The sequence below is a fragment of the Falco rusticolus genome, chromosome 7, assembly GCF_015220075.1.
Source record: "Falco rusticolus isolate bFalRus1 chromosome 7, bFalRus1.pri, whole genome shotgun sequence".
NCBI lineage: Eukaryota > Metazoa > Chordata > Aves > Falconiformes > Falconidae > Falco > Falco rusticolus.
The window spans coordinates 18,970,880-18,995,980 of record NC_051193.1 but is presented as its reverse complement, the minus strand read 5'-3'; the positions used below and the strand labels follow the sequence as shown (position 1 = coordinate 18,995,980).

Sequence of the window (25,101 nt, the reverse complement as noted above, 5' to 3'; positions counted from 1 at the left end):
GTGGTGTGGTGTGTATCTAGAATTCTAGTAGGCCCAGGGATTATAAATAAAATCACTATAATCATACACAGAAGGGCAAAGGTTAAATTCTTTTTTCTCCGACAAAAGAATCAATGGAGAATGCTTCACAGAAACTGCTGGTATAACCTCAAAGCTTTAATGATGTAAATGACATCAGAATCTGGCCACTGTAGTCTTTAGGATCTGAGAGGAATTTTTAGAAAAATCAATGAATTATTATGCCTGGGCTGAATGTGAAAAGTGTCTTCCACTGTTTTGTCAGCTCAAATAGTGCTATTACTACTGCTTATTCCTTTGTAAAGTGTATAATGTTTTAGGTTTTTTCAAATGCTATTTTTCTTAAATTAGGTTATGGGGAAAACCAATAAGGTAGACTGCATATTGTTGGGTTTTTTTAATTGAGGATAAAATTTTTAAACAAAAAAATTAAGAAAAGGACTCAATGTTTAGGGTGTTTACTTCCTAAGTAGGCATTTGGCTTCAGTGCTGCCAGCAACACTTCAGAGCAACAGTAAGCAGACTTCTTCCCCATCTTGCTGCCACCCAGTCATTCCTGACCTCCTGTAGTCTCCATCATTGTCTCAGTACAGCTGGCTGCTTTATTGCACAGTAAGCAAGCTCAGGGAGCTGATCCAACTAAAAAGTAGGATCACCAGGAAAAAATAGGATTATTTTTCAACTGGATCAGTTTCCAAGCTGTTTTACTGCAAGCAGCTGTACTGGCATGATGGAGGAGCTTATGAAGTACCTGCAACAGTGGCCCGAGGCAAGGGCTGCTTAAGTTGTTAATGTCACTGTGTAATGACCTACACCCTTTCCTTTAGACTTCAAAACAAGCCATCACTGGACACTAGTTAAGTATAAAACACAAAAATCAAGTATTTGAGGCCTTGGTTTTTCCCCCAGAGCCAGACAGATGTGGAATGTCACCCCTTATTAATGTAAGTATTTGATTTTCTGTTAGATTCTTAATTTGGCATAACTCATGTCCTTAGTCTTACTTTGGTTATACTGTTAAAGGGCATTCTAAAAATCAAAAAGCAAAGAATATTCACATTTGATCACCTTATTCTGGTCAATGAAGCTTGCCTCAGGAACACAGTTATGGACTGAGGGACTAACTTGCTGCACAGCAAGAAGGAAAATACTGGTTTACTGCGTTTTCCAACTACCCACACCATCCAAGAGTGTACAATTGGAATCAAAGTAGCAATTTCTAGGCAATGTCAGCTCACAGAAAATCCATGGGAAAATCTACTACCAGCTTTAATAAAAGTTGATTATACTTAGAATAATTTCAATCATCATTAATTTTACTTAGGCTAAAATCAAAGAATATTTTCATGAAATAAAGGAGTATCTGAAACACACAATCTTCCGTCTGGAAATTTTAGGAATCCACGGAGGTCTGTGGTGCAACAGTTAAGTTGTATGGCTGTGTTTACTCTGAAAAACAAAGACACAGGTACTCAGTAGTTGAATTGTTACTTAAAGTAGGTTACTGAGTAACTGTAAAAAAATATTATTTGTTAAAAACCTAAGACTCATTTGTTCAGATAACTCTGGATTTGGTCCAGAATGTGTAAAGAGGAGATCAGAAGCAATGATGTGCTGGGGTTTCAGTGCTAAATGCTGATCGGAAGCATACAGTGTAAGAAGTCCTTCTGAGCTCAGAGTACCTGATCCTTGAATGGATGCAGTGCAGCTCTTGGATGTCTGAGAATTCAGTTCCTTTCTGCACATCAGGATTATCATATTCAAAATATCCAAAGCCAGAAATGGTATTTGTTTGTTGGTTTTGTTTTGGTTTTTTTGTTAAGCCAGCTTAAGAAGTAACATTGATACTTCATAGATGGAAAGTAACTAATAGCTTAAATATTTCTGGTATGCTCATAATTACCGGCTATTTGATGGTATTTGGAGGAGAGTAACGTTTAATTTAAATGAATGGCTCGATACATCTTAAGACCATGTAGGTATCTTCAATGGAATTCATTGACTAGCACTTAGTGTTCTGTAAAGGTGAAGATTTTTTATGGATGTACACAATCTTCCTAAACAGGGCTAGAAAGAAGAGGGCACAGAATCATAAAAGAAAGAAACCAAACAAATCCAAAGCACAAATCCTATGAATTTGCTAAAATTCAGAGATGGGTTTGGGAGAAGGAATGTGCAAAGATTCCTTTTGGATGAGATAATGTCACACTCCTGGGTTTATTTTTATTCTCTAAACCCCTGCAGTAATTGTGTTCATTTCTGCAACTAAAATTCCAGATAAAAGGATACAGGGTAGTCAGCAGCCCTTTCTATTGCCACTTAATCTGAGCTATGACTTAGGGAGATTAAAATAGTAAGCAGCACAACTGTCTATTTTGGGAGCTGGATCAAAGACTGTAAGTTTGGATCAGTTAATAATCTCCATTACATTCCTTAGAAACACTGACACTACCAAGCCAGAGGTTGCTAAGATGCACATTCCTTGGCTGAAGTTTCTTAAAAAAGTTATGGTTCCTGGAGGCAAGAGGAGAAGTCTGGAGAAAGACAGATTCTCCCTTGGTCAAGGAGGATCATGTTGGAGATCACTTAAACTTGACACCCACAAATCCATGGGCCCCAATAGGTTGCACCCCTGAGCGCTGAGGGAGCTGGCAGGTATTATTGCCAAGCCACTCTCCATCATCTTTGAAAGGTCATGGAGAATGGCAGAGGTGCCCGAGGACAGGGGGGAAAGCCAGTGTCACTCCAGTCTTCAAAAAGGGCAAGAAGGAGGACCTGGGAAACTACAGGCCAGTCGGCCTCACCTCCATCCCTGGAACAGCTCATCCCGGAGGTCACCTCAAAGCATGCGGAGGAAAAGGAGGTTATCAGGGGTAGTCAACACGGATTCACCAAGGGGAGCTCATGCCTGACCAGCCTGATAGCCTCCTTTGATGGAATGGCTAGCTGGGTTGATGAGGGGAGAGCGGTGGCTGTTGTCTACGTTGACCTCAGCAGGGCTTTTGGCACTGTCTCCCACAACACGCTCACAGGTAAGCTCGGCAGCGCGGGTTAGAGGAGCGGGCAGTGAGGTGGGCTGAGAACTGGCTGAACGGCAGAGCTCGGGGGGCTGTGACCAGCGGCGCAGGGTCGCGCTGGAGGCCTGTGGCCAGCGGTGTCCCCAGGGGTCAGTGCTGGGCCCGGCCTTGTTCAACTCCTTCACCAGTGACCTGGGTGGAGGGGCAGAGCGCGCCCTCAGCACCTTTGCTGGTGACACCAAACGGGGAGGAGCGGCTGCCCCCCCAGAGGCTGCGCTGCCCTTCAGCGAGACCTGGGCAGGCTGGAGAGCTGGCGCAGAGGGACACGGGGAAGTGCCACCAAGGCCAGCGTAGGGTCCTGCCCAGGGAGGGACAGCCCCACGCAGCAGCACAGGCTGGGGCTGCCCTGCTGGGGGGCAGCTCTGCGGGAAAGGGACTGGGCTGCTGGGGGACAGCAGGGTGCCCACGAGCCAGCAGTGTGCCCCGGTGGCCAAGGGGCCAGCGGTGCCCTGGGGTGTACGAGGAGGAGCGTGGCCGGCAGGTGTGGGGGGGTGACCCTCCCCTCTGCTCTGCCCTGGTGAGGCCCCAGCTGGAGCCATGCCCAGTGCTGGGCTCCCCGGTTCCAGACAAGGAACTATGGGAGAGGGTCCAGTGAGGGGCTACAGAGATGATGAGGGGACTGAAGCGTCTCCCTGATGACAAAAGGCTGGGAGAGCCGGGGCTGCCCGGCCTGGCGAGGAGAAGGCTGAGAGGGATCTTCTCCACGCACACAAACACCTGACTGGGGTGTCAGGGGGACGGGGCCAGGCTCTTGGCTGTGGTGCCCAGCGACAGGGCAGGGGGCAGCGGGCACAAACTGGGACACAGGCAGCTCCAGCTGGGTGTGAGGAAGAACTTCCTTCCCTGGAGGGTGGCAGAGCCCTGGCACAGGCTGCCAGAGGGGCTGTGGAGTCTCCTTCCCTGGAGACATCTAAACCCCACCTGAATGTTACTGTGCAACCTCCTCTAGCATGCATTCTGTGTATTTTTGAAATGTTATTTATTGGCCAGAAGAATGCTTTCAGTTTTTCTTTTTTCTGTACTGACCTTGGTGTATACCAGAAAGCACATTTAGGTACTGGAACCAGTGGGAATACTGTCTTTTCGGTGAAGGCAGTGCCCAGATGCTCTCACTTTTTTTATGGCAGAGTACGGTAGTATCCAAGTGAGCTTGGGGATAACGAAGTAGTTACTACCCAGTATGAGTAAAGGTGACAGAATTGCAATTGTAGTAGTCAATGAAACACATAACAGCAATTTAATCACTGCAGACTGACTTTTCTTTTTTTTAGGAGCCTTTATAGAGCCTTATTGAGCAAGCTTTATAGACAAAGATTTCTGATATAAACACCTCATTTTAGTATCTCAGGCTTCATGACTCTTTGATGTTATCTACTAAGAAAGCAATTATCTATTATGTTTCTTACAAAAAACTGTTCCCAATTAAAAGAACAAGCTTTAATTTCTATTCCCAGGTAAGCAGAAGTTAAGCATGATGGATATAGAGCACAGTAGATTTTTCGATGATGTGCCAGCTGGCCTTCTGTGTAGTTTCTAGCACTGCAGAGGTCTAGTCACTAATGCTTTATGCTGGTAGATGAGTTTTTTATACCAATGTTCTAAGTTCCCTTTTTTCTTCCAAGTCTAGACTCTAACTTTACAACCTGCCTTGCTCATTTCTGTACTAACAGGAGAACAGACCAGAGAATTAACTGTAATCTAGTCAGCTGCCTCTGTTTGCTCTGTACTTTGGAGAGAGGAACACATCCTGTCCATTAAACTCTCTACTGCTTCTTGAAAAACTGTTTTGAGGTTGCTTTCAAGTGTCAGAGAAAACTCCCTTTTTCTCCTCGTTGCAGTTGGTCCTTAACCTGAACAGCAAATTTGGGGAATCCTGCACAGATTTATTCTGTGAAAGTCTTGTGAAAGATGGTGAACCTCTGCTCTAGGTCATGCTACATCCAGCTTACTCTCATTTGCATAAACTCATGAAATGCAATTAGGGCTGTCAAGTTTCCTTGTAGTTTAGTTCAGTACTGTTGTGGAGGTGGTAATCTATATGTTATCATAGACATAAGCTATTTTAGTCAAGATCAATTACGAAATTGTACAGATGTTTGAAAGGTCTGAAAACTGCTAACTCCGAGTTGCAGAAGAGTGATACTGCAGCATTAATAGGGACTGGAGTCTAGGGTTAGGTATTAAAAAAGAATTTAAGTAGCTACTAATGGCTTGATTCAATACCTGTAGAAGGCTTTTGGGATTCTTGCATGGCATAATTCAGTAAGAAAGATGTGTAGTTTACAAATGATACATCTGGCACAGTAAATTGGAGGTCAAACCTTTTCCATGTGCCCTAAAAACATTGCTAATTCATATTGTTATTTCTTCCTGATGGTTCAGGCACTGAAAGCAATGCACTGCTTCGGTAACAGTAATCAATTACATGAAAGCTACTGCATTTCTGACTTTCTGAAAATAATGATAACAATTTTACATAGCATCCATCATTCTTAAAAGTGATGAAACTTTTAAAAACCTTGGAAGGTTGTAAACTCTGGGGTGAAAACGTTGCCTAAATAACACCATTGAAAATGCTTTGTTTAGAGTGAATAAAAATTGACCAAACAATTCCCCCTTAAAAAAAAAGATCAGTTTCTCCCATTTCCTTTCCCTTCCCATTGCCAGTGCCTGAAGAGGAAACCTTGAAGGCATTGGCTCTGTCATCTTAAGTTAAAAGTATAAGTGACATAAATATGAAAACTAGCAATTCTACTTCACCACAACACAGAAAATAATCAAATGGAAATATAACTAATAAAAATACTACCCTCTTAAATAGTAAGTATAATTTCTTAATGTGTTTTTTGTCTGAAAGCCTATAAAATTTAGTTACTACTATTTTTATTACAACTCATGAAATTCTAATCAGGTGTGTTCTGGACAGGTTTTAGTCTGAAGTCATGACCATTGCTTGGACAATAAATTAATTAAACAATGAATTGCCTGGTAAATAAATCAAAATACATTTTGATAGTTTTTCAGTATATGTTTTTTTATTAGTATAACTAAAGAACACACACACAGCCTTCCCACCCCAATTCGACAGAATCCCTAATTTGAGTAGCTTTTGGAAGTGCAGATTGGCAAACATGCAGTTAAACCCCAACTGGTGTCTTCCAGCATCCCTTATGACACTGTTGCTGAAAGGGAAAAGAGTGGTGCTTGAAAGACTGACTGGAATCCCTCAGTCAGGTACTCCAGATTGTTTTCAGTCTGAGATGCATAAAGTAGAGCCACAAGATTTTAAAATGAAAAATTTAATTTCAGCAGTGTTTCAATATATTTGTTGACAAAGTTAGCATTAAGATGTGGGATAACATGCTAATGTAGCAGAATTCTGTGGGAGTTTGTTAACTCCAGGGGCAAAGCAAGATCAAACGTGTATGGTTTACTTTTTGTCCTTGGATTTGCTCTGTCATCATCTCCCCTGTGGTTCAGTATTCCTCTCTAAGTAGTCTCCACCAGTTTCACTTAGGGAGTAAACCAGTACGCAAAATTAGAAAGTGGTATTTGGATCAAATATTTAAAAATAGCAGAAATTTTGAGGGTTTCTCTAAAAAAATTGATCTTTCAGGTGGGACATGCTGGTTTTATTTCAGAGAACGGTATGTGTTTAAATACCTTCTCCACTCATATTCAATATTTCTAGATAATTTTTTTTTTGTCATTTTCTTTCTCTGATTTACCTGACAGCTATTTGTTGCACTTGGTGCAACACCATGAAGTCTGGAGGCCAAGTAGGAGCCCAAATACAAGCAGTAATGCTGGTAAAAAGATTCATATGGATTTCACTGGACTGGGCAAGCAAATTGCAGAGGGCAGAAGAATGTCTGAGTATTTTTAAGCAAACTCCTTTTTCCACAACCATGAAACAACCATGTTGTATTAGAAGCATTTCAGCACCAGCAAAAACTTCCGTTGGCTAATTATAATGGGTATGCGTAAGGATCTGCAATCCTGTGCCTTCAATGCTTCCTAAGGGTATTAGCAATTGTAACAATTTTTTTTTAAATTAAAAGGAACAAGCGAGAAAAATGTCATAGTAATATAATTTAAAAATTAGTGTATTGTTCTAGAAGAAAGGGTACAAAATGTGAGAGCGATAATTTTTTTACTTGGAACATAGACATTAAATTTATTATTTTTTCAAGAATTGTAATTCACATTTGGCCTTTTGCCAAAGCAGTGAACTTTATCACCCAGTCTTGGCATGTGCAGATAGATGGCCCCTTCTGTCCCTTTTGCCAGTTACTGGTTATGTTGCCAGGAAATCTTAATCATGCTGCTTGGAAGTGGCTGCTGGCCCATCCACCTGCTGCCAAGCTATTCCACTGTATAAAGAGTCCAGCTTAGCTTCAGCAATCAGTCTTTTAACTCTAACTACCATATAGGAAAAAAAGGTCACTGTGCTAAGGCCACCCTAGGGGACCATATGGTGTTATGAGCTACATCATCAATATTGCACTGCTGTTGATGCAACCCTCTTACTAACCCTGAAGCTCCACATGGATTAGGTGTAACTGTTTTCCAAAATGAAGTGTGCAACATAAACCTAGAGTGAACCACAAAATAAGCAGAAAAGAAAAATGTTCTCTTTAATAATGAATGTTTTTATTGGTAGTTACTTTCCATTAAAACTAAATATATATTAAAAAAAACCTATAACCTTGAGAGAAAAAGGAAGAAAATGAGTTAAGCAATTAGACTGCACTCTGCCACGTTATCAAGAAATGTTCTCTATGTTCAAGTTTCTCAAGTGTCATATGAGTTCAACCACTATCGAACCAATAGTAGTCAGAAGAATGTAATGCTGAAGTCAAGTGAATTACAATCCTCTGGTGAATTTAAGCTCCTCATTAAGATGTTCAGTCACTTGCGTTAGTAGGAATACTGAAACTTGTTTCATAGGATAGTTCCTTTGTCGATCGAGTTCCCATTATTGTCTCTTTTCACGGGAGAAAGCAAAGGGTCTTCAAATAGACTACAGTTATATTTTGGACTCTGGTGAAAATTTATGTCTGAAATTGTATTTGTAGATTTTTTTAAGGTGCTGAAATGAAGAATAACTGTTTTAGATGGTAGAAATGTTGGTAGAATTCTAAAACATCTGAGAAAATTGCAAATGGTGTGTATATATACGATATTTCTGAAATGCAGCCACTCAGAAAATGGCAGCAAATACATTTGTAGAACTTTTCCTAATAGTAGCATAACAGAGATCATTAGTTGTAACTGGTTAGTACCCTCACATCAGAACTCCCAGCTTCCAGGATTTCTTGGACCAATATTTTGGTATGTCATAAAATTTAGCTCCTGAATCCGTGTTTAAACGATCTAACTAGAAGTGACCTGAATTTCAAGGTCAGGGGTGATGCATAAACTCCATTGAAGTAAATTAGAAATATTAATGTTTTTTAGTCTTGTTTCCATTGGCTTTAATCATGATATATTTGTGCATATGAAGAAAGGGGAGAGAAAAATAGTATATTTTTGAGCCAATTTAAATCCAACTTTATATAGAGAAAGAGGTATCAAATACTAAATTCCTACATGTTTTCTGAAAATCAACAGCTGGATAGAGAAGAGAGACCCTTGTAGCAATGCATTTGCTGTTGCATTAAGATAGGTTTCAAGTAAATATTTAATTCTAGTGTGTTGCTTATCCATAGAGCTTAGCTGTTAGCTTGCACTGTGGCTGTCATTACAACCAGCTGTTCATCAGACAGGGAAACTCGGAGAGGACCGGCTTGTGCCTGAGTTCAACTCATGCAGGCATTGAGGATGCAATTAGCTCAAACCATTTTCTCCCTGGAATTTGGTCTTGTTTGAGCACTGATACCAAACACAGGAGAGTAGTAACTTCCCACTTGGTGCAGTGAGCAGCCCTGGGCCGGTTACTATCTGGTCTGTGAGCCTGTCTGCACTAGCTAGTCAAGACACAAGCATACCCCTGATCCAGTCACATGTACACAGAGCAAGGCAGAAAATGCTAGGTGACAGGCATGAGGAGGTGACAGTAGTGTAGGGCTGAGGAGAGAGACCATGGAGCGGATCTCAGACTGAGGAGGGTCCTAGTGACGTTTATGTAAGGTACATGAGGAAGCTAGTGTGCTGGGACACCATGGGGGGCAATAAATCATGGCGTAATTCAGGAGTATAGAAATGCTGTAGAGATGGGGAAAGGAACTGAGAACCTTGGAGCAGGAACGTAATGGAAGCACAGCTGGAGTTTAGGATATGAGGAGTTTAGGATACGTAGGATCTAATTGACTGGGAACAAAACTTAGTTCTGCTGCTCATGGAACTGCTCATCTGAAATTCAGCCACCCATCAAACCATGGTGTGTAAGTAGCGCAAAACTTATGAGATACTTAATTTGTCTACCTGAAGACAGTGGAAGGTTGAGCGTGTTCAAGCTGAGTTTGAACTTCTAGTTGGACAGTTTAGCAAGGAGTTTCGATAGGAGGAACAGATTACTGTGCCATTCTGTCCCATGAAAGGAATTGAGTTTGCTATCTTAGCTTTGTGTCTCTGCTGGAAAATTATAATTTTCTCTCAAACTAGAAGTATGACTGGGTTACTAGTATCCTGTGATTTTGCCAGCTTTGGTCTGTTTTCTTCTGTCATTTAGTATAAACCCAAATCACACAGAATTAATGGAAGATTAAGGCACAGATTACTATTACACTGAATATCCTTCAAGGAATTAAAAGGAAGGTCTTCTCTACATTTTTAATATTTGTTGTTGACTTTAAAGAAATGTTAGAAAGTAAAAGTGATATTCACCTTCAATGTCAAAGGTAATCATTTCATCATCTTAGCAGACTAGTTCTTTATCTCTACAGTTAATGGCTTTTGAATCTAATATTTTTCTTGCATTTCTAATAGTTCTTCAGCTTTAAGTAGAAATTATTTTTGTAGTTTTTCAGATCTGATACAGTATACTCCACGTACATTGCATTTTATTGAGGAATTTTATCTAGGCTTTAGAGGATTTGATATACCAAACACATCTTTTACATCTCTTTAATACTATTGGGGAATAAAGTAAACATAACAGCTATTCAAATTTCTGTATAATTCATTCCCATGGTCTATGTTATAATCTTAAGGTGTTAGCCCTGTAATACTTAAAACATAACAGAATTGGACGACAACTAAGATGTTACCTTCTCTTTTGGGAGAAAAAGTAGTCCAGCTGAACTGCCAGCTGTGAGACTGTCAAGTAAAAAGTGCTAGCTCAACATGATTTTTCATGTCAACAACGGTATAATTCTGCTCTACACCATGAAGTGGAATAATGGAATATATTCCCACCTAGTTTTATGTTTTCAGGAGAAGAATCAAAATAAATAAGAGCTTATGTTGAAATATTTTTTGCATGCTTTTAGAAAGAATCATCTTGGCTAAACTTCAGGGATGTTGTTTTAGGTGCTTATTTCTGGTCTTTTTCCGGGATGCTGCTTTTAGATAATGAACTTTTGCCAAAAAATGCCAAACTTACTTCCTGCCATATAAATATACAAGAAAACCATGGCATTTGAGAAACACTCTGTGGCTTTTTAAGAATAACCTCAGTGTGTGTTTTAAATGCAATGTTGTGTTTACTTGGTTATGCAGTCCATCCTACTCTACATAATTAGTATAAAATAAGAACTTATAATATGTATGTGTGTATGTATGTATAGTATGTACATAACTTGATCAAAAAGATTTGCATACATCTATCTACAGCGATTTACCTGCTGCAGTCTAATTCCTATAAATTCTTCTTTTACAATGTAATTTCTTGTATTGTGTAGGTGGATAGAATGATACAGAGAAAATTGAAGCATGGAGTTGTTTATTTGCTGGGTACAAACAAAGAAGAAGGGCTTTTACACAGTGATTGTTCTTTTATAGGATGATTCCCTTCCAGGCAACTGCTTCTGCTAAAATTATCTGCCAGACACTCAACTTTGAGAAGGCTTTGTAGCTCCTTATACTGTTCACTGTTGCAGTTCCTGCTAAAGCAAGAACAAGCAAGCTCCAACATAGAAGGATATTCAGGCAAAATATATACCATGTTCACTGAAAGCTATTTCCACTTGACAGCATTAAAAAGGCTTCTCATGTAGGGCTAAAATCTTCACAGCCCTCCCTTAGTGAGGATTAAAGCTTTATTTGCCGTTTGCATATGCCGTTATGGCAAATGGATTTGCCTCTCTGAGAAGTAAAATGAAGAAAAAGACTCCTTGAGGTTAGTGGGTATGGGTAACATGCTGGAGCCGATTTTGTGCAAAGGCAGAGCTATCTGAGCTACACTGTTGAATCAAATGGTAACAGAAATAAGGCAAAGTTTCACAAGCGTGAGTTACATTATCTTCTGGACAAAGCTGGTGCATCGGAGGTTGGGCTGGGGAAAAACAAGGGAGTGAAAGGTGCTGAAGTGTACATTAACCTAAATGAACAGTTGGAATTAGAGTTGTACTGGTTTAAATCTGGCAGGAGATGAGGGTCCGAGTTCAACATAATGGAATATCAGTGCCTTTAACCTTGCTAACTACTCTCTGTAGCAGCTCTAGTTAGGCTGTGGGTAGCCTCTAGAAGAAAACACAGTAGATTTTTTTTTTGCATTTTTAGAAATGAACCTGCTCTGTTTCTCAAACCAATCTCTTACTTCAGCACACTAAGAACACTAGTATGACATGTGATCCGCCTTTTCTGGCCCACAAGCAAGGTTTCAAGCTGCAGAAACAATAAGCAAACAAGTGAAGTCCATTGACATGGGAATACTAGGTCATGAGGGGAAAGGGGGATGGAGAGAGTGAAGTGAATGACCTTGCTATAAATGGTGCCACAGATGGGGGGCAGGGGAACGCTGAGCTGGCCCGAGGCGAGACCTGTGGCTGTAAAAGAATGGGAGTGCAGTATTTGCTCTCTCTGCCTTGCATTTCTATCTAAGGTGAACTAAGCTTTAAGCACGAAGTGGAGCCTGAATACATCTGGGCAAAGATGATGCGAGAGAAGCCTCAAACTAAAGTTAGTGTTCTCATCTTTTTATTCTCTCCAAAATACAGAATTTGATCAAGGTTTCTACATAGCTTGCTAAGGTTCAGCGACTGTTAAGGATGTGCAGGCCTTGCTGCCTGCTAAGCCAAGCCAAGTTATGGCATTAATTGAAACTTACAGTTCTCATTGCATTTTAATTCAAGGACTTTTACATCATTCAAAATGAAACCCAAGGGGAAGTTTCATGTGTAGAATCAAAGAAATCTGGTTCCACCTCCTGTAGATTGAAATCACTGTGCCTATTACATATATTTTTATAGCAATTGGTTTCTAAAACTGTTAATACAAATTAACATAAATGCAAAACACGCTACTGAAAGAGGCCATACTTCTGTGAATGTGCATATCTTGCTTTATTTCCAACTAAGAAGAAAGCTACATTTATCCCCTCCAGACTCAAAGTATTAGAAATGCAGTTAGATAAAGAAGGAAAACTAATGCTTGCTATGTATGACGCAAACAAGGAAGAAAACCATGGAATCCTCTTTGTCAATCACATTAGAGAGGTTTCATTAAATGCATTTGAGATGCACTGTCATACTCGAGTCGCATAGATAGCGACATAATGTGCAGTGTCACAAATGCATAGAAAATGCTTGTACAACCATGTAAATGATAAAAATCCTCCACAGTACTTCTCTACAAAACATACTGCAGATGTATCTCTCTCACTCAAAGATATTCATCACACTTGAGGTGAAAGGCAGCCTACATTATGCAACTCAGAAAATGAAAGCTTAAACACTGTCAGATAGCTAGAAATTTTCATTCATAGTAGGAGACTGAATCTATTTTATAGAACCAAGCCCAAGAATATTATAGCTGATATCAGTTCGGTGTGTATTTTCAAACTAATGCATTTTTAAATTAGCTTCAGCAGAAGTTTTGTTAAAGGTCAGATTATCTTAAGTCTGTAGTCTCAGAATGTATAGATTTCCCCTGAAAAATGTTTGTTATAATTGCAAACTACTACACTTTCCAGTAAACACAGACAGTTTTAAATGCCATATTTAAGGGAACATAACACTCAAAAAAACCCCAAACCCCAACATGTTGGTGACCAGACAGTCAATACTACTGAATTTTTATAGCATAAACATTTCAAAAACAGTTCATGATCATTCTTTATGTTTGATAGGATCTTACCTTTTTTCTTTCCTCCATATGTATTTGCTGGGGTGATGATACAAGAAAGCAACAAAAATGAGAGAAGTTGCAGACTTTTCATTTCTTCTTTCTCTGAATGAGAGTTGGGGGATGCACTGCTAAATTCTGCCAAGAGATGGGAAAAGGAGAGAATTATCAGTGCTTTGCAAGTAATTATTTACCTGTTAATCATTAACCTTGAATTCTCCTCTCCACTGATTGCTCCAGCCTTTCCTTTTATGGAAGTGAAAATGGAATCTGCCTCTTTCAGACCTCTTCTTTTTTATGTTACGCCATTTGTGGCAGAAATAATTTGGATCTGGTCCTCCTACCTTTCTCAACAGTGCTTGGTTCTGAACACAGTGGACTTCAGGACATTTGTGCTCTGATTCAGGCTAAAGGCCGTGGGTAGCCAGCTTGAATTTTGTTGGTCAACAGCTCAGTCTGAACACATTGCAAAACAATTGTAAGAGCTGAAGGTTAATCTAAATATTTCATTAACATAAACAAATCTCAATAAGGGAAACATCAAAATTCTATCTATAATAAACACTTACCTTATTACAGTGATAAAATTGGTACCTGGTTTTGGATAATCACAAAATGTTTCCTTTCAAATTAAGTGAATGCTTTTTATCACATAAGAAATTTACTAATGAAGCATAATTAACATCTCTCTCCACTTTCAGTAAAACAATAATAGGGAAGCATATGGATTAAATGTAGGATTAATTTCAGAGAAAAAGTTACTGCTAATGGGGTATGTTTTATATTGGAAATCAAGGCAGAATTTTAATTGCAGCAGTGGATGCAAATGCCACAAGGAATAGGTGTGTACTGCAAAGGGTGACAGGGCAAAAGGTACTCTTAGAGATGCAGCAAGTATTACCACTAAGTGGGATCTCACACATGGACAGGACAAAATCCTGTCCTCTGGGTCTTGTCATCATCAGTCTGGAGCATCACAGTTTTCCTACATCAGTCAATGTTCTTGAGCCATAGTGTAGCTCATTTTAAAGGAACTAAATGCCAATAACGATGTAGCCATGGCAGCACAGGCCTTAGCATGGGCTGCAAATCAATCTGCATTTCCACTAATCATTGGATTGCCAGCTTGGGTTAATGTCAACCTCCATCGCTACCTGTATAGCTGAGCTAGTATATAATTAGCCAGATAGGTCTAGACTAAACTCACTTGTATGCTTTAACAGCATTGAAGAATTTTCCTTAGAAATAGTTCTGGAACGTTAAACTTTCTGCCAGGTTCTGAATTATTAAGAAGCCCTCATGCTCAAGAGAGGCTGATAGTGTTGCTGTTAGTAATAGCAAATAAAGACAATATTTTAAGAATTCTAGAATTATCTGTGTCAGACTAAACAACTCAAATAGAGCTTGTAAACTTGAAAAAGTGTGCTTTGAGTATTCAGTGATCCCTAGATTTCTTTATGAAGCCTCTTGTTATAATTACTATATCTAGAGTGTGTGAAATGATAGCCATACCATCCCAGCCTGAGGAATTTGTCATTGTTCTATTGTTTTTTATAATTAAGAACTATTTTAAAGTGTCCCAGCTGAAATATTTTTCTCTCTTTTAGAAGACAGTATCATAGGACCCGTATGCCATAGAAGAAGTGGTATGTTAGACTAAAAGATAAAGTGTTCTTAGCAGGGAAACTGCTGTCACGTTTGATGCATGGTTTTGGCATACAGGAGCATGCTTTGTGGAGAGCGGCTCATGGTGCTGGATGTTGCAGGAATAAAGGAGAAAAATACAGATCACTTCCTTTCCCTGCTCACTCCAAAGAGCTTTGAGTCTAGGATACAGCAGGCAGCTAGAAAACTCTACAAGCGATCTCTAAGGTCATACCAGTCACCATAGTTGGCTATGATCTTGGCACACCAACATCTAAAGATTTGCCAAGACCAATTGACCAGTGTGTGTGAAAGTATATTGATAAAGAGGGAATAACAGAAAATGAGGTGATGTGATCAAAATGGCTGGCTGATAAGTACTCTCTACAGCAGTATTTTCAATGGATGTGAGCAAGAAAAGGATTTGCAGTAATTGAGACAGGAGATAGAACTTGGAAAAGAATTTAGGCTGTGATGGTGGGCGGGAAATGCTGTATTTTAGCAAAGTTAATATTAGTGGAAATTATTGTTGTGATTTAGCACAGCCTTGCAGTGAACTTAGAAAACCGTAAGTGGAAGATGATGTGAAGATTACAGAACTGACTGACAGGTTGAATGGTGATACTAGCCCCAGTAATCAAGAAAGCAGAGAGCATTTAGGGGAGAGAGACTATAAGCTTTATTTTCTGCAGACAGGAATTGTTCTGGAACAGGGTGGTAGATCTGTCAGGTATAGAACAGGCTGTTTGATCTTTGTGAGGAGACTGCCTGGAAATAAAGACTATAGGGATCAGTCTTTCGATTTACTTCTCACTAGAGAACCCATGTAGAAAACCAGAACGGTATTGTGAGTGTCTTATGAAGAATTGCTTAAAGTGATAAGAGGAAAACTGGGAAAAGGAGTTGCAAAAGGAGGAAGAACCTGCCTTCCTCCCTGCTGTCTGCATCACTTCATTGGACAATCCTGTGTCAGTCATTGCTAGTATTAATTTGTCTTTTCAGTGCAGACTGAATATCAGCAATAATTGTGGAAGAGCTAAGCAGTGTTGTGGGAATAATTGTACAGCAGTTGAATGAGAGATTCCACAGTGCGTATTCAAGTTGAGTTTATGTAGCACAAAATTGCATGCTATGGCACATTAGTCCACAGACAGCAGATGTGATTGTGTTCTGCTCCCTATGGCCTCTATAGCATTGTCACACAATGTGTTTTCAGAGTGTGGGTCGTTTGTTTTTTTTTTCCCTAGGTCTCTTCTCCATTTGATTTACATGAGTAATTCTGATACCTTTATTATCTACTCATAAAGAAAAAAATGGGTCTCCTGTAACGTAATGAACATTAGAGGTAGAAGACTCCTGATAAATTATTTTCCTGTGAGTCTAAATATTGAAGTCATAACCTTTGCCATCTTCAACATGTTTATTGGGTCACTTGGTGAAGTTACCTATTTGCTTGAGCTGTTCTATCTCAGCTTAGTTAATTGTTATGTTTGTGTAGCATATATAATATTCTATGAATATACAACCTAAACTGTCTTAGGAATTAGTTCCTTATATAAAAAATATAACAAGAAAGAGTCTTTGGTACATTATGAGAATAGAAAATATGGAGACAGGTATTTGTCAGAAGGGACTGTGCAGTAGCTACTCAGAGTTACTTGCTGCATGTTGCATCACGTAATGAAATGGCTTTTTTCAGCCACATTTGAATCTGTGTGAGGTGCAGTGAGTGGGAGCTGTAATGTTCTGTGTGAAAATCATTGTGGAAAAAAGAGAATCCTCTGGAAGAAAGAGGATGCTCTGGGTCTTCATATTAGTTCACTGGTCAATCATAGAGAATGCTGTCTGAATTAAACTGAATACTTCTGGGACACTAATAGTTGTCTGCTGGTCTGCCAGGGTGATATGAACTGTAAACCAGCTTTGCTACAGATCTGTACCACTGGCAATGACCAAATTTCCAACAGCTGAATACAACACGGGTACTAGAAAATTAGGAAACAAATCTCAGGGTCTATAAAGAAAGCTGGGAGACTGATGCAGGAAAATGACTCTTGGAATATGCAAGCTATAGGGTGTCCTGACGTGACTTTCAGGAGTGAGTGGAAGGTTTGTTCTTTAGAGTTGGGGTATGTTGATTACCTGTGTTGTGGGTAAGGCAAGTGGATAGGCTGGTATGTGCAAAAAACTTGGTTCTTAAAAAAATGTCTGAAATCAAGTTCTTTAAAGTTGAGGTTTAAATGTTAACCATAACATTTAAAAGATCTATTAAAAAAAAGTAATTATTCTTCTACCAAGTGCGTAGATCTGATCTCTTTTCTGTAACACCAAGCATTTACACATTACTCATTTTCTGCATTGAAATCGCTCATACCTACTCCGGTGATCTAGATTTTTTTTTTAAATACTAAATTTAAAAATAAATAATCCAAACTTCTCTTCTGTGAAAGACATAGAACATGTATTTTGTATTGCTTGGAGGCTAATGCTTTGCCCACTTTACATGAAACAGAACCTTTTCTTAAACACACAGTGTTCATAAATAAATTTCTAGCTTGTGTTGCTGTGTTCATATCTAGTTTGCATATACCATAAGAGGGCTTGATAACCTTCTCTCTTCTAGAGAAGCTGCTTGTACAACATATACCCAGGAGGTACACTCTTAATCAGAATCCCCATCTGTTTCTTGGCTAATGTTCCAATTATAGTTAGACCTCTTGCACATATTTACATCTATAATAAAATTGATGGTTTCACTATTGAGAAGCGGCATGTGACTAATGGTGCATTGTTCCATGCAAGCTTTTGCTTAAATATATCATTCTAATCAAGTTAAATAAAGGAACACTGAGCAGAAATTTGTCAGACATACAGTCCTGGTATTTTTCCTGAGACCACACTGTTCATCAAGATGGTTTTCAATCACCTGAAGACCAATAATACTGTAGTACAAGATGTTCTTTCAGGTTTAGAAGAGATTTTATGGGCCAGAACTTCAGCTGGCATAAATTGGCTTCTGTGCAGCTATAACGATTTTCACCAGCTGAGGATCCACCCTGTGTTCCTATAATTACCCACTGGCATCTGAAGAAAGATTCATGTGATGGTTATGCTAATACATCTGAGGTTATAGAGCAAGAAATTTTTTATGTGGTTGAATTTTTAGTGCAGTTTTTTAAATCCAGAATTTATTTTGCCTGTTTCATCTTTCCTAGGATTTTTTAATATCAAATAACTCTGAAGAGACATTTTTAGATGGACTTATGTATGTGGATTCATGGCCTATGTCAAACATACAGCAGCTGCACGAGTCTGAAACTTCCTTTACAACAATAGCTGTTGAACCATCAGACATTTCAGTATTAAATTCGTAATTAAATAATTGTTCAGTAAACTTTCTGGCTATGAAAGAAGACAACTCATTTGCATAAGCATAGTCTTATGAAATATGAGCTGCTTCTGCAAGATCCGTTTCATACTCTGTAGTGCCTGATAAGGTAGTCTTCTTTCAGGACTCATCACCTGGAGTTTTATCTGACTTTCCTTGGATGCATAACTGGGACTAGGAATTAGGAATTGCATTCTTGCAATGTTAAGTTTTCTTGCAAGTTTAACACATTTCTGTATATGTGTGTCTTTTAATAATTTTAAAAATATGCTCTGCTAACAGTTTGTATTATAAACAGCTATAAACAAAGAAGTGAACCCAAATACAACTGCCGAGCATAAATATAATTGTACAATAAGGGGGTCATCTGCTCCTACTTTCCACTTCAAAAAAAAAGGCATTTTTTTAGCTTGTTTCCTTCGATGTTAGCCTAGTACTTTTTGTAACGACGCATTACTTTAGCTACCTTAGAAGAATGGTATGTCTTGGCTTATGTGACTGTCTGTCTTCCTTATGGGTACAACATGTTCACTTGGGGTACCTCTCTGAAAGCTTAACAAATCAGAAAAGTACAGATCAGATGAACCAAATAAAAGGGGAGAACAAATCCCAGTAAATCTGGTCTGCCCATGCTCTTGCGTTATGTATATTGTATGCTGTATATTACTCCTGCCTTAAAATAGGTAAGGGGCTGAAATACTCCCTGACTTTCATTATGATTAGTTTTATTCTTAAATGGATTGGGCTAAATTTCTGTGTGGTTATACACTACTGGAAAAGATAGTAAGCTGCAGACTTTTTTTCTGCCTGTATTCTGTCTTATTTTGGAATTTCACTGTTGTCAGTGCCCTATCTCAGGGATTATTGTATGGCCTGTAAAATTCTGCATAGAATTTATCATTGTTAAAGCAGATTTTTCATAGAGCTGTGATCTGTAACCTATAGGAAAGCTTCCGTGAATCAGCACTGCAGTGTCAATACTGTAAAGAGTAGGTGTTCTTTAGGAAACCCCAGCATGCCCGCTGAGGACACTTCACTTCACTGGGCTGTGTAAGAAACAGCTCAACACATGCAACAAACTTCATTGGAAGACTGAGACCCAACGCAACCTTCTTCCCGTGCCCCAGCCCCGATGCCCAAGGCCTGAGCTTGATGGTTTTAAGCAAAAACAATACAAGTGCAATGCCTTTTGAAGCTGCCTTGCTTGTTCACCTCCCTCACATCAAACAGAAGCGTATTTGAGAGAGATGAATACATGGTAAAACCAGCAACGCGCTCTCCCTTTCTACCTACTGTACTTACTAGGGAGACTTCTTAACAACAAATAAAAAACAGACTTCTTTCAGAAATTGATTGATCATTCTTATGAATAAAGAAGACAGCAAGAACAAGACAACTAGGGCTTATTGTAGGCAACATGTTTGAAGAGGATACACTTGAAAGCACTTAAAACAAAAGGCAGACAACCATGCCAAAGTAAAGGAACTTGAAAGACATTAGACATTCAAGTGCTGATTGATGATGACTGTTAGGACTTAACATGCTCACGAGAGCAAAACTTGGATCTCTGTGGAGCTGCTGTCACTGAAATTGAGTCTTTATGAAAAGGGAAGAACAAACAGACAAGAAAGCTAAAAGAAGAATAGGATTAAAATACACAGAGTAGATACAGACAAATAGATGTGAACAATGAAACAAAAATCTCTTTGACAATAAGGAAAAGCAATGAGAAACACAAACCTGTTATCTGGATAGATAAAAGTCTTCACAGCATAGCCAGACTAATCAGTAATGAAACATATTTCCAAGTAATAATTTCTTCAGTACCTGCAGAATGCACAACTTCCAACACCTGTGACTGAAACAAATGATTCTGGCCACCAGAGACAGGAGGCACTTTTAGGGGCAATACTGAAGGTCTACGTTAAATTTTAAAAATATATAAATAAAAATAGGAGAAGGGAGGAGCTTTCCTTGCAACATACTTTGTTCCTTTCTCACCTTCTCGCACCCTAGTGTCTACTTTCTCTGACTCAGGAGCTAGCACATTTTGGCTCTCTGTATTGCAGTATTATATTGCAATAAATAGCCATTATTACTGAGTGTAAAGAATGGTAGGATGAGACAGCATGGTGGGGGAAGCAGACTGTCAAAGTCCCTCTGGGTGGCATCCCTTCCCTCCAGCCTGTCAACCACACCACACAGCTTGGTGGTGTTGGCAGACGCTGAGGGAACACTCAATCCTAATGTCTGTGTCACCAACAAAGTTGTTAAACAGTGCTGCTCCCAATATCAACCCCTGGGGAATGCCACTCATCATTGGGCTCTGCTTGGATGTTGAGCTATTGACTAAAACTCTTTGAGTGTGACCATCCAGCTAATTGCTTATGCACCAAGTGGTTAATCCATCAGATCCATGTCTCTCCAGTTTAAAGACAAGGATGTCATGCAGGACAGTGTCAAATGCCTCTGCACAAGTGCAGGTAGATGACATTAGACACTCTTCCCTCACCCACCAACACTGTAAACCCATCACAAAGGCCATCACAAATTTTTCAGGCATGATTTACTCTTAGTGAAGCCATGTTGACTGTCACCAATAACCTCCTTATTTCCCATGTGCCTCAGCATAGTTTCCAGGAGGATCTGCTCCATGGTCTTGCCAGGCTCAGAGGTGAGACTGAGCAGCCTGTATTTCCCCTGGTCTTCCTAATTTCCCTTTTTAAAAATGGGTGTTATGTTTCCCTTTTCCAAGCAGTGGGAACTTCATCGGACTGCCACGACTTCTCAAATATGGTGGATAGTGATTTGGCCACTTCATCTACCAGTTCCCTCAGGGCCCACAGGCACATCTCATCAGGTCACGTGGACTTGTGCACCGCCAGGTTCCTTAGATGATCTCGAACCTTATCTTCTCCTATAGCAGGCAGTTCTTCGTTCTCCCAGTCCCTGCCTTTGCCTTCTGTGACTTGGGTGGTGTGGCTGGAGCTCTTGCCAGCAAAGACCGAGGCAAAAAGTCATTGAGTACCTCAGTCTTCCCCATGTCCCAAGTAACAGGTCTCCTGTTCCCTTCCAGAGAGGGCCCACATTTTCCCTAGTCTTCCTTTTCTCACCAGCGTACCCATAGAAGCTTTTCATGTTGCCCTTTATGTCCCTGGCCAGATTTAATTCTGTCAGAGCTTTAGCTTTCCTAACTCTGGCTGCACAGACAACTTCTCTGTGTTCCTCCCAGGCTGCCTGTCCTTGCTTCCATCCTCTGTAGGCTTCCTTTTTGTGTTTGAGTTTGTCCAGGAGCTCCTTGTTCATCTATGCAGGCCTCTTGCCATTTTTGCCTGACTTCCTCTTCGCTGGGATGCATCGCTCCTCAGCTTGGAGGACGTGATCCTTGAATATTAACCAGCTTTCTTGGGCACCTCTTCCTTCCAGGGCTTTAGCCCATGGTACTCTACCAAGCAGACCCCTGAAGAGGCCAATGTCTGCTGTCCTGAAGTCCAGGGTAGCGAGCTTGCTGTGTGCCCTCCTCACTGCCCTAAAGATCTTGAACTCCACCATTTCATGGTCACTGCAGCCAACGGTGCCCTTGAACTTCACACTCCTCACCAGCCCTGCCTTGTTGGTGAGAACAAGGTCCAGCACAGCGCCTCTCCTCTTTGGTTTGCCTATCACTTGGAGGAGGAATTGATCATCAGCACATTCCGTGAAGCTCCTGGACTGTTTATGCCCTGCTCTGTTGTCCCTCCAACAGAGATCAGGGTGGTTGAAGTCCCCCATGGGGACCAGGGCTTCTGAGGGTGAGGCTGCTCCTATATCTGTCTATAGAGGGCCTCATCTGCTCAGTCTTCCTGGTCGGGTGGCCTGTGTGACTCCCATGATAATGTCACCCATCCCTGCCCTCCCTTTAATCCTGACCCATAAGCTCTCAGTCAGCTCCTCATCCATCCCCAGGCAGAGTTCCATGCACTCCAGCTCGTCATTGACAGAGAGGGCAACATTCCTTCCTCATCTCCCCTGCCTGTCTTTACTAAATAGCCTGTATCCTTCCATTCCAACACTCCACTCATAGGAACCATCACACCACATCTCTGTGATGCCTGTAAGATCATGTATTGTGGCATTTCCCACATTTTTACAAGATTAAAGAAGATTATAGGGTAAAAAATTGGCTTACTTGAGGGATGAAGATTTTGAGCATCAGTTAGAGTAAACTTACATTTAAAATCTTCTCCAGACCTTCTGAAAAAACAGTCTGAAAAACTGCCTGAAAATATTACAGAATGGTAAAAGAATCACTGACTTTGTTCACATAACTAGTAATGAATATAGCCTACTAGAAAGAACTGAAATGCTTATTTTTCTGTTAGTTCTAGAACTGCAAACCTTTGGTGTTTGGATTAACCATAGGATAATTTACTATGTACATTGGCATTCCTGGGTTCATAGTTGTTGAAATGATTCACAGCAACAAATCAGGATTAGATTTGAAGTGACTGCGACCATGAATTCAAAAAATTTCTTGGTAGTGTCCTGTAAATAGTGATATTCCACAACTGAAATGAGAAATGGGAACAGACATTAAACAGTGAATTTAGCACAGATGTTTCCTGTTATAACAGATTAGTAAAATTTCAGTATTCAATGAGCTTTTAACACCCGCCCTCCATCTGTGGTATTTTTAGCATTGTAGAATAGGCCAAAAGAGCAGGTATATAACAAAAAAGAAACCCCACCAGGGTATTTTCTCTAGCTCCGCTTTCTTGTTTTCTAATGGAGTGCCTTCACCTATATGTGGAAACATTCTATGAGGGGCAGCATGGGTAAGAAAAACCTAGTTCTCCGTCTGGGAGTCACACTTACTGCAGCCAAGTGCACTGCAAACAAGCCCTTGAGCATATGCTACGTACATAAGTGCTAATTGAGAAAGTCTGATGATGTCAGTTGTGTAACAATAATATTCTTTGCCAAATGACCAGTTTGTGCTTGCGGCTTTGAGGTAGCTCTGCTTCAACAAAGTCCTTGAGAAGTGCCTTTGCTTTGAAGAGGGGGCTGAGCAAAGGGCTGAAGGCAAGCTGTCCTGAGTGACTGCATGAGGGAGGACAAGGTCAATAACCGAGAGCTGCCACAGACCCACTCCAATATAACGGTGCTAAAGCTCACCTTTCGGTAACTTGGTTGGGAGATAGGAGAAGGAAGCAAGCGTAACAGTGGTCTGCACATAACATGCATTGCAAACACATATGCAACTTTCTTTCATGTTTCAAGTTTCTTTCATGCATATTTATTCAGGGTTGAATATCAGCCTTCATTTCTCACATACATACGTGTGTTTGATATATGGCATTAAAGACCTGGGATTTGGGGATTACTTAAATTTTTATTTTCATTCTGTTTTATTCTGTACTTCAGTATGAGTTTGCATGAGTAAAGGAAATTTTGTGCAGAAATCCATAATGCCTTCTGAGACAGAACAAAGATATCCAGTAGAATATTAAAAGACAGGAGTATGGTGTCCTGTGAAAGTGAGTTGAGAGCTCAGAAACTTTCTTTAAAGTAATAGAGATACTTAAAATATTTAGCCTGCATAATTACTGAAAAGAATTTTAAAGTCCTGATCAAGAATTACAAGTACCAGGCTAAGAAGTACATTTTTGATGCTACGGTTGCACATTTTTGCAGTGAGGGGAATGCCAGGATTCTGTTGCCTGCTGGGGGAATAACCTTGCTACCCGCAAGTACCTCTGCTTTGGCTTAAGTGCTAAGGGTCTATATAGGAGTCAGACTGGGCTGTCTTAATGGTTCCTCGCACCCTGAGCAATTCAACCATCTTTCAGAGGCAGACCAGGATGTAATCACAAAATGGGTCCCTAATGTAAGCTGCAGTTCACTGATCCTCCCATTCTTCCAAGTGTTAAAGTGAATAAATACAATTATTTTTTTTCTGTTCTTGAAGGCTGAGAGTTACTTAAAAGCTCTAGGACATGATTTAATTGGAAAATTGCCATTTCATTTTGATTTTGGAGTTTTTGTTTTTCTACTAGTGTCATTTAGATGTTTCATTGCTGAACATTAAGAACGTGTCCCTGGGTACAATCATGGACGCATCACTGTGGCTGATGCTGAAAAAAGGATAAGGTTAGAGACAGTTTTCAGTCTTTTTTTTTTGTCTTCAGGGATTCGACTCATTCAAATACTTTAATAATAGAGGGATTTCTAAAAAGTTCAATTAAATTTCTTCCTTAAGAGTAGATACATGCTTAAAAACTGCTGGTTTGGGGTTTCTAAGTAAAAGTCCATGTTTTAGATACAGATTCTGCTCTCAGGTACACTAATGTAATTCAGAGTTGTTCCACCATAGCAGATGGCTTTGTATTCACAATGCTGGCAGCAGAGGTTGTCCCAGGTTTTGATCTAACACAGAGGATTCCCTTCATCTCCCTCTGTCTAGTCACTTTGCACAATGTTGTCACAAAGTTGTTGCGGCTAGTGATGGACATACTTCCCTGGTATGGGATAATCTGTGCTGGTACAAAGCTGTTGGTGCAAGGTGTGGTAAGTTTCTTTACCTTTCTTGTAAATAACAAAGGGAAAGAAGAATCTGACCTGTTCTCCAGAAACGTGGTTTGATGACTCAGCCCAGCTAGAGCAGATCATCAAGGATTGTCGCTATGCACTTTTTAAAAAATAATTTATTAATGACCAATGATATTAATGACTTAGTGATAGTAAGTATTGTAGTTTCCAGCTGATTTG

General features: G+C 39.9%; 1 protein-coding gene across 4 annotated transcripts in view; it reads right to left on the bottom strand.

Moving 5' to 3' along the window:
- Window positions 1-13,485, bottom strand: part of LIPC (lipase C, hepatic type) — a 63,736-nt gene extending 50,251 nt beyond the window's left edge. For 2 of the 4 annotated variants that reach the window (XM_037396009.1, XM_037396010.1), the window contains exon 1: window positions 13,335-13,484. In XM_037396009.1, the coding sequence (XP_037251906.1) occupies window positions 13,335-13,416 (82 nt within the window). In that variant the 5' untranslated portion in view covers window positions 13,417-13,484. Of the gene's footprint in view, window positions 1-13,334 lie in introns of all 4 variants that reach the window. The other 2 variants (XM_037396012.1, XM_037396013.1) reach the window with 2 other exon arrangements.
- Window positions 13,486-25,101: the final 11,616 nt, after the last annotated feature.